Source organism: Lynx canadensis, chromosome F1 (assembly GCF_007474595.2).
Source record: "Lynx canadensis isolate LIC74 chromosome F1, mLynCan4.pri.v2, whole genome shotgun sequence".
NCBI classification, from domain to species: Eukaryota; Metazoa; Chordata; class Mammalia; order Carnivora; family Felidae; genus Lynx; species Lynx canadensis.
Window position 1 is genome coordinate 31513450 of NC_044319.2, and position 15361 is coordinate 31528810.

The window sequence follows — 15361 nt, forward strand, 5'->3', positions numbered from 1 at the left end:
CGGTCTAGTTCCCTCCTCCCGGGGCAGCCTTGCTTCTGAAAGTCTCTGTCCACCAACAGGGAGGCAGCCTGTGTGCAATGGGCTCTCCCCTCTAGACAGAGAAAGTGAACAGACCAGAGGTCCAGCCAGCAAATTAGTCCATTTTGAATCCATGCGAATCAGTCCCCTGTAGGTGAAATGATAAAAATGCAGTGTCTGAATATGCAAGTTGAAAATTCAGTCCTGGATTCTTGGCGGTGCTAAATACCAGGTAACCTGAAAGGGCCCATCTGAGAGTGTCAGCCAGGCTTCAGCATCCCCCTTAACTCATTTCCTAACTCCCGTGAAGAGGCCATCTCTTTCAACCACTCACTGAAAAGATGTAGAAAGTAAGGCCTAATCACACAGTAACTTTTAAGGACCAGTTCCTTGACCTTTCTAAAACTCATAAGGCATGTGATCCTTTCAAGATGCCCCACTGGTCAGCATCATCTTCATAGACAAGTAATGGAGAGAGTCATAGAAAAATGTCTTTAAGTTAAAAAAATTTTTTTTTTAACTTCTGTTCTTTGTACTTTAATTTCAATCTCCAGCCCCTAGCGTAGAAAGGCTAAAGAGAATGGGTATATTCCATCTATACCTTAAAACTGACTACCTGAGCCTTCAACAATTTCTGGCATAATAAGACATTCACAAATGTCTTTAATGAGGCTTTCCATATAGGTGTCACTGCCTTTATTTCTAGATTTAATTTCCAGGCATGACTGGAGAACTTTGATCCAGTTTTCAGTCTCCCAGAAACTTTGATCCAGTTTTCTTTCCCTTGCTATTCACTCTTACCTGCCATTCTTTAGCTTATCCAAGTACAAAAAGCTCAGCAATTGTCCTGGGCTTCTCAATGTACATTCTAGTCTAGCTGTTCCTGTTTCCCCTTTGCTTCCTCATAGGGTTTCCTGCTCTGACCCTTTCTTTCATATGGTTTCCCTTATACCTCTGAGCCCTTTTGTGATGTTTCTGGGCTTTATTCTTGCATTGTTACTTGTTTATTCTTTTTTCTACTGCCTGTTCCCTCGGGGAGTCGCTAAAAATTCAAACCCTGGCCCTCGTGTTGTTGCTAGAGATTTTACCGTGTATTTGTAATAATTAATCACGTACATTCCAAAACAAACAAAAAACCAAACAGATCCATTTCCCCCATCATTTTTGCTTTAAGATTGAACATTAGATGTGATTTACTGTTAACTAAAGTCAAATGTAATCTGGTTTTCACATGGTTTTCTTCTTTTCCATGCTTGCAGTCATGATTTTTGATAAGCAAGATTCAGAGGTGTGTTAGTATTTAGCAGGGTGGTTGTTGTTTTTTTTGTGGGTTTTTTTTTTGTTGTTTTTTGTTTTTTGTTTTTTTTGCAAGAATCCTTTGCAACCAAGCTACATTTTGGATTGATAATTTGCAGGTTGGAGGAGCTTGGCATTGAGAGCAGGATGAGGTCTTTAGAGGGCTTTGAGATTGCAGTTTGTGTTACACATTTGATTTTTCACTCAAATTGGCAGTCTCTTTCCAAAAGGAGCATTATTCTCTCATCTTTAAAGTATGCTGAGTTTAGTCAGTTTGGATACTAAGCAAATTATCAGGAGAGTTCTCAAGATTTAGGAAGAAAAAGCCAAACCATTTTATTCAACTAGGGGCCACAACCTCCAGGGTTGTTGGTGAGTAATTCCATGGCTTTCTTTTATTTTAACCCACTTGTGGCTGTGTTAACACTGTGCAAGGGCTATCAGCTGAAAAAGGATAAGTATCAGTCTAGCTACCAAAGTACTTTGACTACACAGCGCTAGGGGGAAGAAAAGTTTATTTGACTGAAATGTTTTGCGGTCAGGTAAGTGGGATTACTCTTTGTGGAGTGCATGATTACAACTTTTTACACCCTGGAAAATGTAGCTCCCTCCCCATCCCTCCCCGCCTTTGTATGTGAGGATAAAGCACATTGTGAAATGGCTTACAAGAGAAAGAAAAGTCTGCACCAGATGGGTTCTCATGAGTGACTATCGGGTTGAACTGAACCTAAGAGCCTGTTTTTATATGGGTCTAAACATCTTCCAATTCTGTCTGCTTAGGTACTGAAGGGATGGCTGTCCTGTTTGCTGAGTGCTGCTGCCTTCTACATCTCCTTACTGGTTCCTCTTTGGGCATTAAATTCTCACATTTGGATAAATCTATTTTTTAAATAAAGGGACACAGCAGCTCCCAAGAGGCGGCAAAATGGTATTCCAACCATTTCCACAGGATGTCTTGACCCAAAAGGGGCTCCCTAATTTCTCTATAGGAGGTGCTGGTTGGAAGGAGATTTGAAGCTGTGTTTACACAACAGGATCAGATAAATGTCCATTGTCCATACCAAAGGAGGGGAGATTATGAAGTGCCAAGGCTCATCTCCCCACTCCTTACCACTGCCACCATCCAGATGTCATTGCAAATTTAGCACATTAAAAACAGCCTCAGTATTTTCCCCTTAAAATCAGCTCCCTTCCCTCCCAACTTCACCTGCTTAGCGCAGGATTTTCCCTGTCAGGTTAAAACATTTGAACTACCTTTGTTAAATTCTCCTCCTTAGTTTTCACCCTCCCAATTAATCATCAAATCCTATCAATTCTTCCTTTATAATGTCTTGGAAACTTTTCTCCATTCTTTTCTGTTACTGCAGAACAGAAATAGATGAGGATCCAGCTCTGTAGTGTGGATGGGGAAATGAGAAACACACCACATACAAATGGGGGGAAAATAGAAATATATTTTTTTAATGCAAAATAACAAGGCTCCAAACTAGCCTTATGTATAGATCCTGAGGCACTGGCTAGCTTTGCCTTTGTCTTGTTTTGTCCAAAACAGTGGGGGTTCTTCCTCCTGTTCAGGGGCTGTGGTGAGGCCTTTCAGGGGTCTGGCTTAGGTTACCTGATTCCAGCCACCCCTCTACTTTAGGATCGGGAACTCTTCACTTCCAGATGAACTAATCTCCACTCAGTGCATATGTTTGCACTCTAAATTCATGTTGGTACAAGTTATTGAGTATTTCATGTAATTTAAACATTTTATACGTTTATATTTTACCTCCACCGGACGAAGCGCATTCTTCCTTATTCTCAACCGCCCCTCCCCTTCCCCATAGCAACCAACACAGCGTTTGGCTATTTGTAGTCCATAAATAAAATGTTTGTTCAATCATAGAGCCTTAGAATTTTAGAGTCAGAAAGAATCTGAAGAGATCCTCTTGCCCAATCCTTTATGTTTGAAGAAACAGGTCTAGAGAGATTAGTGGACTCTTCTAAAGTCACACAGCTGGCTAGTGACAAAGCCAGCACCAGAACCCAGGTTGCCCCTGCTTGAAGTCTGTAGCCTAAACTGTCCTTAGATAATCAGTGACAGAAATATCTGCCTTTACACAAGGTCTCCTAGGGATGGTGGTGATAGGTGTAAATATTTACTGATATATTTACAAAGACTCAGTTCTCGCCGCTTGCGAGACTGCTCCTAAGGTCTAACTCCTCAGCTCGGTGTTGAGCAGTCCCAAGTTCATGCAGCACTCCTTTACGGATGCGGCCTCACCCCGGTTCGTTGACAGGACCCCCACCCCAACCCGGGAGTCCCGTACCCACGGGCTCCCCCTCTCGGGCCCCTCCCTGGATGCAGTCTGTCACACAGCGGGCGCGGTCTCTGGTCTCTTCTACTGGATGCAGGCCGGTGGAAGCCCAGAGGGAGGGTCTCAGGCCACCCGCCAGGCGGGGTCTTGGCTTTGCGGAGAAAAAATTAGAGGGCAAGCCATTTAGAGAAAGGGACAAAGGTGTATCAAGCATAGAAGTGAGAAGGGAGCTACTCTCCGGACAAAGCAGCCGTCTCTCCTCCCAGGTGAGGAAGAGGACCCCCCTCCGCCTCTAAAGAAAGGTTTTATAAGTTTTTCAAAATCAGCTAACGTACGGGAGGGGGCTTATTCCTAAACTTCAAGTTTATCATTTACACCAAGCGGTTAGTTTCTCTGTTGTCTTAGGGTTGTGGAATTACCCACAGGGAGCAATTTTAAGAATGTCCAGCCTCTATGACTTTTACTGCCAGAGGGAGTCCGGTCTTGTGGTCTTCCATGAGTGGGATCTTGTGACTTTTTATGACCTGCTGACTTTTAGGTTAAGGGTCAGCCTAAATACCAAAATGGCTTTACTTAGGTCAACTTGTCTCCCCAGCCTCCCTTCCCTCCTGCCTCACCACGTGGACTCAGCTCGGAGGATCAAAGTCTGTTTGCTTCCCGGCCCTAGTAGGCGTGAGGGGTGCTGCGAGGACCCGCAGGGCCGGAGGAGCGGCCCCGCCGTGCTGGGGGACCCCGCCTGCCCTGCCCCTCCCCCTCTCCCCCACCCCCAGCTGCACGCGGCCCGCGCCCCCAACCCTCCCCCACGACGCCCGCCGCTGCACCCGGCCGCGGCCCCCGGCCCACGCCCGGCTCCCGGAGGGAAAGGCCCCGCCCCCATCTGTTGGCGCTTCGACACCGCCCCTTCCCGCCCCTCCGGGCCTCCATCCAATAGCGAGCGCAGATGGGCGGGGTGCGGAGGCTGTCGTGAGGGGGCTCTGGCCAATGGGGAAGCGTGCCGGGCCTGGTGGGCGGGGCGTCGAGGCCTTGTCACGCTCGGGTCCGTGTGAAAACGGGGGTTCCGAGTGCAAAGCAAAGTTTTTTTGTAAACCGTCTGCAAAGGAGGGGGGGCGAAGAAGGCGCCGGAGACCGGGCCGAGTGCAGCTGCCGTGGCCGCCGCCTTTTTAGCTCTTCAGGCGTCGGCTCCCGGGTCCGAGCCACAGCGGAGGAGACCAGCAAGGGAAAGACCTGCGCGGAGAGCCTGCAGATGCTCGGAGCCTTCGTAGCGCGGAGCTGCCCGTCGCCCGCCCCCGCCGCCCGCCTGCTCCTGCTCCTGCTCCGGCTCTTCGTCCCCGGGCTCCGGGAGCCCCAGCTCCCCGCCGCCGCCGCCGCCGCCTCGGCCTCCGCCGCCCCTCTGTGGGTGTGGGGACTGCTGGGGCTGAGCCGGGCCTCCGCGCCGGCTCCGAGGACGGACGCCTGAGGAGCTGCGCGCCGCCGGCCCGCCGGGGACGCCCGCAGGCGCGGGGGCTCGGCGGCTTGACCCCCGGGCTCGCCCCCGTCCGGCCGCGGAGGCCCGTCAGCGGTTTCCCCAGCGGCCCGGTCGGGCGGCGAGAGACCCGCGCGGCCCTCCCGCCTCAGTCGCCCGGTCGCCGGCCGCCGGCGACTCGCCGCCACCGCCAGTGTAGCCGCCGGGCCGCGCTCGGCGGGCCCCTGAGCCGCAGCCATGGGGTGCTGGGGTCGGAACCGGGGCCGGCTGCTGTGCATGCTGATGCTGACCTTCATGTTCATGGTGCTGGAGGTGGTGGTGAGCCGGGTGACCTCGTCCCTGGCGATGCTCTCCGACTCCTTCCACATGCTGTCGGACGTGCTGGCGCTGGTGGTGGCGCTGGTGGCTGAGCGCTTCGCCCGGCGGACCCACGCCACCCAGAAGAACACGTTCGGCTGGATCCGGGCCGAAGTGATGGGTGCTCTGGTGAACGCCATCTTCCTGACCGGCCTCTGCTTCGCCATCCTGCTGGAGGCCATCGAGCGCTTCATCGAGCCGCACGAGATGCAGCAGCCGCTGGTGGTCCTCGGGGTCGGCGTGGCCGGGCTGCTGGTCAACGTGATGGGGCTCTGCCTCTTCCACCATCACAGCGGCTTCGGCAACGATTCCGGCCACGGCCACTCGCACGGGGGTCACGGCCACCCCAAGGGGGCCCGCGGCAAGAGCAACCGCACCGGGAGCAGCGACAACAGCGTGACCCCAGGCGAGCAGAGGCCCGAGCAGGAGGAGACCAACACCCTAGTGTCCAATAGCAGCAGCTCCAACGGGCTGAAACTGGACCGGCCAGGTGAGAGGAGAGAGTGGCCGCCGCAGGTGGTTGGGTCAGGGGAAACCGGGACCCTAGGCTGGCCCGGGGCGGGATGGCCCGCACGCCCCCTGGTGCCCGAGCCGGCCGGCGCCGCGCCGCCTCCTCCCCTCGCCCTCCGGGTCCCGCACCCGCGGGGCACACGAGGAAATAGGACCCCTCTCAGCCGGGTGCTGGGAGCCGGGGTGGGGGTGGGGGCGCGGCTGGGGTGTCGGTGGGGACTGTGGTTTGGGGAGTGGGAAAAGGGTCAGGAGGTGACCGTCAGCCCGCCGCAGTCCACAGCCGCACTTGGCTGCCCTTACAAGAGACTGCCTGCTTTTGGTTTTCACAGGATCAAAAGCGCTTCCTGATTAAATTTCTTGGCCCTCTTCGGAAACGGAGAGAACCCCCAGTTAGTTCATCCTTGGTCGGTGGCTACTTGAAACCTTGCCCTGCCCAAGCGGTTCTTAGGCCCCTTAAGCAAGTTTCTCAGTACGGTATTCAGAGCCAGCTAGCCTTGGACTTTGCCGAGCTCAAAACCCTGGTTGGAGGTTTCTTTTATGAACAGCAGTGTGTGTTTCAGTTAGTTGTCTAAAATCGAAGCCTAATCCTGACAATCCTAGGTTTAGGACCTGTCTGGTCGTGTTTGACATTTCACTGAGGACTTTTCAAAATCATCCTAAAATAAAAGTGATGGCCACTTATTAATCTTATTTTTTACTGTATGCTTTTCATTCTAAACATTATTGCTCCTGAAGGTAATTTGGAAAATGTTGAAAGGCGATGGAAAAAGGAAATCAACCCAAGTCCAACTACCCAGGCTCAAAGACATTGACAATTTGGTGTATTTCCTTCCGATTTTTTTTTTCATTTACATTTATTTGCTTGGTAGTATGATGCTACACAGACAATTGTTGCTGTTTTCAAGATGCAGGGTGTCGTGTTAATGACATTCAACTTGTACGTTTGAAAAGGTTTAATAAACGATTGAATTTCCCCTCACCCATGCTCTTCAAGGTGTTATTGCAAAGAAAATTAAGCTGCTCTGGTGTGCATACAGTAATTCCTTTCAAAGATGGATACATTTGGTTTAAGAGCTAGTAGGGTAGATAGTGGTCATTTATTGCGGCTTTTCCTGAAGTTTATGATTGTTGATGGGTTTGTGTTGATTTTTTAGTTTCTGAACCCTCTCCACCAAGATACTCTATGGTTTACATTCATGATAAAAGTTTAAAAGTTAGCCACTACACCTTAGTGACAAAGAGTGACTAGAGCTGTGTGTCAGATCAGGCACCGTGGCACTTAATTTATGGGGGATCGCATTAAATTTTATATTTTCTGTTTGTATATGCCGAAAAGTATAGTGGAATGTTCCCACCCCCACAGAAAAGATGAAATTTGGCGGGGAGGCGGGCAGATAGGAGAGTGGTCAGGAGGATGGGGAAATGTAGTGTCTTCTTAATAACTTGATTTAGCCCTGGCCATTTTGCCCTGGCTCATTCCCAGTATGTCAGTTTATATATTAAACTGCCCTAGGCACATTTTTAAATCATATTTTATGAAAAATGTTCACCTCCTTGACTAAGATGGAGTTAGATGAGGATGTGTGTGTAAACACTTTAAATGTATTTGATACAGCAGTTTTCTTTCTTTGTAGATCCAGAAAAGTCCAGAAATGATGCAGTGGAAGTACAAGTGAATGGGAATCTTATCAGAGAACCTGACCATATGGAATTGGAAGATGATAATAAGGCTGGACAACTTAACATGCGTGGAGTTTTCCTGCATGTCTTTGGAGATGCTTTGGGTTCAGTGATTGTAGTAGTAAATGCCTTGGTCTTTTACTTTTCTTGGAAGGGTTGTCCTAAAGGCGAGTTTTGTGTGAATCCATGTATCCCTGACCCCTGCAAAGCATTTGTAGAAATAATTAATAGTACTCATGCAACAGTTTATGAAGCTGGTCCTTGCTGGGTGCTATATTTAGATCCAACTCTTTGCATTGTAATGGTTTGTATACTTCTTTACACAACTTATCCGTTACTTAAGGAATCTGCTCTTATTCTTCTACAAACTGTTCCTAAACAAATTGATATCAAAAATTTGATAAAAGAACTTCGAGATGTTGAAGGAGTTGAGGAAGTTCATGAATTACATGTTTGGCAACTGGCTGGAAGCAGAATCATTGCCACTGCTCACATAAAATGTGAAGACCCGACATCATACATGCAGGTGGCCAAAATCATTAAGGACGTTTTTCATAATCACGGAATTCACGCTACTACCATCCAGCCTGAATTTGCTAGTGTAGGCTCTAAATCAAGTGTAGTCCCATGTGAACTTGCCTGCAGAACTCAGTGTGCTTTGAAGCAATGTTGTGGGACCCGGCCACAAGCCCCTTCTGGAAAGGATGCAGAAAAGGCCCCGACAGTTAGCATTTCCTGTTTAGAACTTAGCGACAATCTAGAGAAGAAGCCCAAGAGGACTAAAGCTGAAAGCATCCCTGCTGTTGTGATAGAGATTAAAAAAATGCCAAACAAACAACCTGAATCATCTTTGTGAGTCTTGAGAAAGATGTGGTATTTGACTTTTGCTTTAAACTGCAAGAGGAAAAAGACTCCATTGAAATTCTAAGTTTGCCAAGTAGTGTAATTGAAGTCCTTGTCTGGTCACACAGTTTAATTCTATTTTTGTAAGAACATAATGGGACTGCTTAACATAGTTCTATATTACAACTTTGTGATTATTAGTGCAGAGTACAGCTATGCTGTAACAATTTTGGAAAGCCAGTTTTAACACTATGTTACATTTTTGTTTAAAGTAAGTATAAACCTTATATAACATAATGACATTTGATTTCCAGTTTTTCCATGGTAAAAAATTAATTAGGGGGATAAATAAATTAAAATTGTTACTGGAATTTCTCTGCTTTTCTTTTCCCCCAGTGTTATACTTTATTTATTAGAATTAGAATCACTAAACTTTGAAAATCATCAACAGGTTCGTTTCCTTTGATGTTTCGGGTAATATTTATTTGCCCTCTGAGATCATTACGTAGCATAATGGCAGCATGTTTTTAAGAATGACTCATGGATATTATTAGGAAAGGTTCCCCTTTTTCTTCACATGGGGTATTTACGATACTAAAGATCAGTTACTGTCCTGGATTCTGTCTTGCTGAGTATTATTCTAATAAACAATTGAGATAATTAACAAGTTGAACTATAGTTTACATATGATAGGGCATATGAGAGTAAGAGCAGGGAAGAAGGTTCACCAAATTAAATATATAGATTGTGGTAAGTTAATATTCAGACTGCATTTCTAAATTATTTGGAGAATCTTAACTCATATCTTCTTTTACCAAAGTTAGTCTAAAATGTGGACATGTTCACCAGCATCACTTTCTTTGAAAGATTGCCATTAGAACATTGAGCTGAAAGTTGGCTTACGAAATATATACAGTAAGTATTTTTAAGGCTGTTAAAGCTAACCTAATAATTACCTGTTAAATGGCAAGCTTATTCATGTAATCTTTTCAGTTGTAGATATTTACAAAAAACTTAACGTTAGTCGTTTCATGGTGACCAATCATGAATGGATCCAAACAGCTTTTTTCGAGCACAACCAGCAGTTCTTGTGCTTTGCCCAGAGCCACTGACTTAGGGAGGAGAGAAAAGAAATCTAAGGGTTAATGCAATTTGGATACTAAAGTCTTAGAAAGCAAAGTTAACGAAGGCAAAATAAATCATTAAGATTCTGTAGGTCATCCAGTCTTGACCTATCTCGGATCTTCTAATAGTGGTCTATTTTGTAAGATTGCCACAGTATCTACACAGGATGTTCCTGGCTATGACATTGTTGCTGTGGGTTTCAAATCCATACACAAATATTATTTAAGGCTAGTTAAGTTATATTTTTCTTGACAGAGAGGGGCTATGCTTTGTGAAGAAACTAGAGTTTTGTCCTCAAAAGGATGAATAGGAGTGTCGGTTATCGTGTATAGCTCTATTTTTCTAGAAATAAGGTATCCTGACTACTTCAGTAACTTTTATAGCTGACTACTTTTGGGGTGGCTGTCTTTTGGGATTTGAAATAATTCATTGTTTAATGGGTCTTAAGATGAAGGCATCGGCATTGGGCAGTTAACTTTTTAAAGGGATCTTTTGTGGTAGATGGTGTGTTTTTTTTCTAGTATAAGCCTATTGCTGGCAATGGGCCTATTTAAGAACAGCCGATTTTTCCAATGAGAATGAGGTAATTTTAGGAACACCGTTTGTAAGTTCACATTTGCTATAATGGGCCAAAACCATAACCTGCCAATTTGCAATACATCTTGATCTTTTAATACTCTTATCTGATAATTGTGTAATTCAATTCCTAAACTGGAAGTTACTTTGAATTTTGCAAAACAGTTTTTTAAACATGAAATTTGGGAATCTCCTTATTTGGGTAAATGAGAAAGAAAGCTTGAAACTGTACTGTTATCATGTACATTCCTGACTTAACACTTAAAACTACAAAACATTTCATTAAGATCTTAAAACAGTCTATGTTACAGAAACATTTTGGTAACAATGCATACAATAGGATAATTGGTAAAATACATTCAGTGGGGTTTTCTTTACAAATGCTCTATTGGGTCTTTCTTAAAGGTTGTACAACATATAAGACATCAGCTAACTGAGTTTTTGTTTTTGTTTTTGTTTTAATGGTGTACAGGCATGGAACAAGGGCTTTTTTTTTTTTTTCCCCCAAAAGTGCTTTGAAGGTAAAAGCCTTTAGATTTCAGTTACTTCACTTTGCGTAATTTTTAAGTAGCTTATATGTAACAAAGTGGTACCACAGAATTCTTTTTTCAGAGGACTTTGTCATAATAGCAAAATCAGTGGGCACTGACTCACCTTTTGAGTTTTAGCAGAGAATTATTTATTTCTTTACAATGCACTTTCTAACCCATTTTTAGCATTATCTTTTAAAAAATGCTTTTATATTTAAATATTGTGGGATTTAAGTGTCTTTTCCAAAATAGCTTATTCCTCCCTGAAAGAAAATGAGGGGAATACCCTGAATTATTAGGAGACTTAAACCCAATATTTAAATATGCTTTTTATAGCAATGCATCAATTTTAGGAGGTGCATCTCTCCTGCTGGCTCTTTTATATTTGAGCAAGATCAGTGTGTTTAGAATATGTGTTTAGAAACTTGTCTGTTGTCTCGGTTTTGTGAAAAGGAGGTGCTGCATGTGCCTGAATTAAAACCAACGCAAATTTTTCCAAGCCAAATGCCGCCTTAGTGATGAGAGTGATTTCATTCTCCACTGTCACCTTATAGCTTCTATGATTGTTTAAAGGTTTTTTTTGAAGGGCATCTGCATTGTAAAAATATGGACCAGGACCTTTTAAAAAAGTCAAAAAAGGACAAAAGCTTTGGTGTATGAATTTTAGCGTTTTAGAAAACAATGTCTGGATAACTAAGGTATGTAATTTGAATAGGAAAAATTTCCATCAAGAGCACCTTGAAAAATCTCAATAGGTAGAAGACTATGGTTATAACATGTTTGTATCTTGTTTAACATGCCCAGTTAATTTTGAATTTTTGAAAGTTTGGGGGGAAATGGCCTATGGAACCTAGTGTGAAGTATTTAGTAGGCTAACCGGTATTGAGTTGAAGATTTTCACTGTTTATAAGCAGATATCGTTTGAATGATATAAATGTCATCTACCTGCTGTCTTAAGATGTTCACACATACACAAATATGGAGAAAAATTCTACAATACGGAAATATTTATTTTAATAGAGTTTCAGTTAAGTCCTAAAACAGTGTTAAAACTCTTGGGAAGGTGGAGGGTTTTTTCTTGTTTTTTTCAGTGGAAAACTGTCAAATACAGTGTTTGGCCACCTGAAATGGGAATTGTAATAGCACTATTTTCATGTAGCGCTACCAATATTATGTGGCAATGCTATTCTGTTGTACTAACAAGCTCTGGAATATTTAGCGGTCCTTTTCACTGGCACAGGAGCCTTTTGTATGTCATTCACTTTAAACTTTTAAACCAAAAATTTTGTGGTCCAGTGTCTTTGGCAAAAAGATGCTGAAGGGAATGTAACATACAATTGTTATGTGGCTATATATAAAAAGACACAAATTGCCCTGTTATGGTTCTGCCTTGAAACAGCACAATGAAGCGTATCAATGTATTCTGTGATTCTTTATGAAACTTCCATGTTGTGTTGTTTTGTGTCAACCATAGCCTGTCCTTTGGGCCAGATGTGGCACAGTTAAATGCAAGTATCATCTCATTAAATGCAGATGCAGATCAAATGTCCTTTAGTGCTGCAACATTTTACCTGACTTTTTGTATGTTTTATGACTGTGCGTTGTTTTCCAAAGCTGTTCCTACCTCACCATGAGGCTTTATGGATTGTTATGTATTATAAATGTTCTTTATGAGACAGACTACTGTGTTTCTTCTCATTTATTAAATGTCAAGTAGAAAAATAAACTAATTTTAATATCTACTTCATCATTTTGTGCATGTGGCCTCCCCTCCTATACTAGGCTGGGTTATGTAGACTTAAGGTATTTAAAGGGAAATTGCAGCTTAACTTAAGTGTTGCTAGTGCACAGAGTGACCAGGTTATAGGATGGTAATGGGGAAGGAAAAAAAAATGTGGGCAAAAATTGCAACCGAAATTGAAGGGCTAACACTGCAAAGGCTCACTAACATGAAATATTCAGTGGCTGTGAAATGTTTTTGTTACAAATATTAAGCTCACATGTTATATAATTATAGGTTAACCTGCCTCTTTTGGTACTTGCTATTTGTAAGCATAGTTACTAATATGGATTAGAGTACAATGTACTCTACAATGTACTCTAAGAGTACATTACTACATTACTCCTAATGTACTCTAAGAGTACATTACTACATTAGTTTGGTTATATGAGTTCAGGACTGTGATAAATGTAGTCTCTCATATAAAGAATTTCTTTAAAGAACTTGTGCTTCTGGCTGGGAGATAAGCAGAGAAAAGTTGCATAAGAAAAAATCAAATTGGCAATAAATGGCAATAGATAATAGAATTGGTAAATACAGTAATACTCCAAAGAAGGGATGAAGATCTTTGGAAAGGATTCATGTACATGGGGGCTGAGAGACAAGGGCATGAGATAGTACAGAGGGCTGAGGATCGAGAGGTAGGAACTTGCTAAAGGTTGAAGTGCCATGTGAACCAGTTTGAATTTGGTTTCTAGGAATGGAGGAAGCCATCAATATTTGGAAAAATGAGAAGGTGGAAAAGGACACAGATTAGCTTTGGCATGGCAAGTAGACAGTGTGAGACTGGAAGTCAAATCAGTTCATTAGCTATTCAATGCTAAGAGAATGAACTAGTTCCCAAATACCCTTGCCCGCATGTACGTATGCATACCACATTTAAGTTGATTTCCAAACACATCCTTTGTTTATACCTTAACTCAATTTCTGAAATCAAAATGCACAGATATAATCAGTAGTATCTTATAGCTGTTGGCCAACTTATTTTCTTATCTGAATGTCATCTTACTATTAAGAGTTCAGAAAAGAATTCTCAGGCAATATGGTCTTTCAAGAAGTATTTGCCAACATTCCCTACAACATAATTTCATGTACTATGCATTGCACATCTGGATGAAAGCTGTTGCTTTTGAGTTAAATGAAAATACTCTAAAAGTCATGAACAACATTTTTTAATGAATTTTGTAAACATTTCTGAGTCTTCAGAATTGACCATAATTTTTGCTCCCCCACTGTAGTCTATGTAGCTTTTTTTTTTAAGTTTATTCATTTTGAGACAGAAAGAGTGTGAGTGGGGGAGAGGGCCAGAGAGAGGGAGAGAGAATCCCAAGCAGGCTCTGTGCTGTCAGTGCAGAGCCTGATATGGGGCTTAAACTCATGAACCATGAGATCATGGCCTCAGCTGAAGTGAAGAGTAGGCTTAACTGACAGCCACCTAAGCACCCTGAGCCCTTTTTTCTTGTAAATCAAGGAATTTTTGGCAGTTTGTTGCATTTGCTTATTTATAAACTTGTTTACCTTTTAGATTACAAACTATGAGGTCAGAGCTGTCGTCTATTTATCATCTATCTATATCATCTATCATCTATAATTATTTATTATTTGAGAGAGAGAGTCCACAAGCGGTGGAGGGAAAGAGAATCTTAAGCAGGTTCCACACCCAGCCCAGAGCCTGATAGGGGGCTTGATCCCACAAAGTGTGAGATCATGACCTGAGCCAAAATCAAGAGTCCGAAGCTCAATTGACTGAGCCGCCCAGGTGCCCCTATCTTTATTTGCTCAGGATTTAGCACAAGGACTGGCACACTGTAGGAATTCAAAGGTGTTAAATGAATATTGAGGAATGGTGGGAGTGGAACAAAAGAATACTATTCATAGGTAAAATATACCTAGCACTGAAAATATAGTAATATTATTAATAGCTATAATATTCTGGGCACTTATGAAAATATACAAAGCAACACATGGTTTCATTTAATTCTTTCAAACCGTTAGGCATATTTCATTATTCCCATTTTACAGACATATTCAGCACCTTACCCAAAGTCCTCTAGCTAGTAAGTGATGGAGCCAGAACTGGAATTCTGCAAGGAATCCATCAAGTAGCTTGCTTTCCCATCACTTTGAATCACCAACAACTAAATAAGTAGATTCAAAATGAAGACTTCTTTTTAATTTTCATCTAATTTGCCTTTCCAAATAGAAAGGCAAAGGAAATGAGGAAAATAAATTTTAAAGCATTTGCTATTTATTTTTAAAAATTATAGTAGTTACCACATGAAGAACCTTTCTACCTAAGTTAGGGACGCCTGGGTGCCTCAGTCAGTTAAACAGTCTGACTCAGCTCAGGTCATGATCTCACAGTTCGTGGGTTCGAGCCCCATGTTGGGCTCTGTGCTGGCAGTGTGGAGCCTGCTTGGGATTCTCTCTCTCTCCCCGCCCCCCTCTCTGCCCCTCCTCTGCATGTGCTCTCCCTCTCTCCCTCTCTCTCTCTCTCAAAATAAATAAACTTAAAAAAAAAAAAAAAGAAAAAGAACTTTCCTACCTAAGTTAGGTTTACTTACATTATGGTTTAGTGTCTTTTTTTTTTTTTAATTACATGGGGGAGAGGAATAACAATCTTTTTTAGAATTCAGAGCCTCTCCTGGTTTTACTCTAGCCTTGTGGACAACTGCTAATCGTTACAAACTAGTGGCATTTTCACCTAAGTTATCATATAGCATTGTTTGAGGTATCAACTGCTTTTGCTAGAATACAAAAACTATAGCTTAAATATCCTTTAATGCTGAAAGCAGTAGGCCTCTAGGGGAATGAGGAGTAGAGGTGATTGAAGAAAGTAAATATGGATGATGAGGAGGAGACACAGGAAGAGGACCATCTGCTT

The 15361-nt window shown here is 43.1% G+C and overlaps 1 protein-coding gene across 1 annotated transcript; it reads left to right on the forward strand.

The window, feature by feature from the left end:
* The first annotated feature begins 5141 nt into the window (after positions 1 to 5141).
* Positions 5142 to 12439, forward strand: SLC30A1 (solute carrier family 30 member 1). Its single transcript, XM_030301817.1, has 2 exons — positions 5142 to 5923; positions 7578 to 12439. Exons 1-2 carry the CDS (start codon positions 5314 to 5316, stop codon positions 8477 to 8479), a joined length of 1512 nt encoding a protein of 503 aa, XP_030157677.1. The 5' UTR covers positions 5142 to 5313; the 3' UTR covers positions 8480 to 12439.
* Positions 12440 to 15361: the final 2922 nt, after the last annotated feature.

Coding starts and splice junctions, on each gene's coding strand:
- SLC30A1 (XM_030301817.1), top strand. CDS start 5,314: ATGGGGTGCTGGGGTCGGAACCGGGGCCGGCTGCTGTGCATGCTGATG. Junction 5,924..7,577: donor GCTGAAACTGGACCGGCCAG/GTGAGAGGAGAG, acceptor CTTTCTTTGTAG/ATCCAGAAAAGTCCAGAAAT.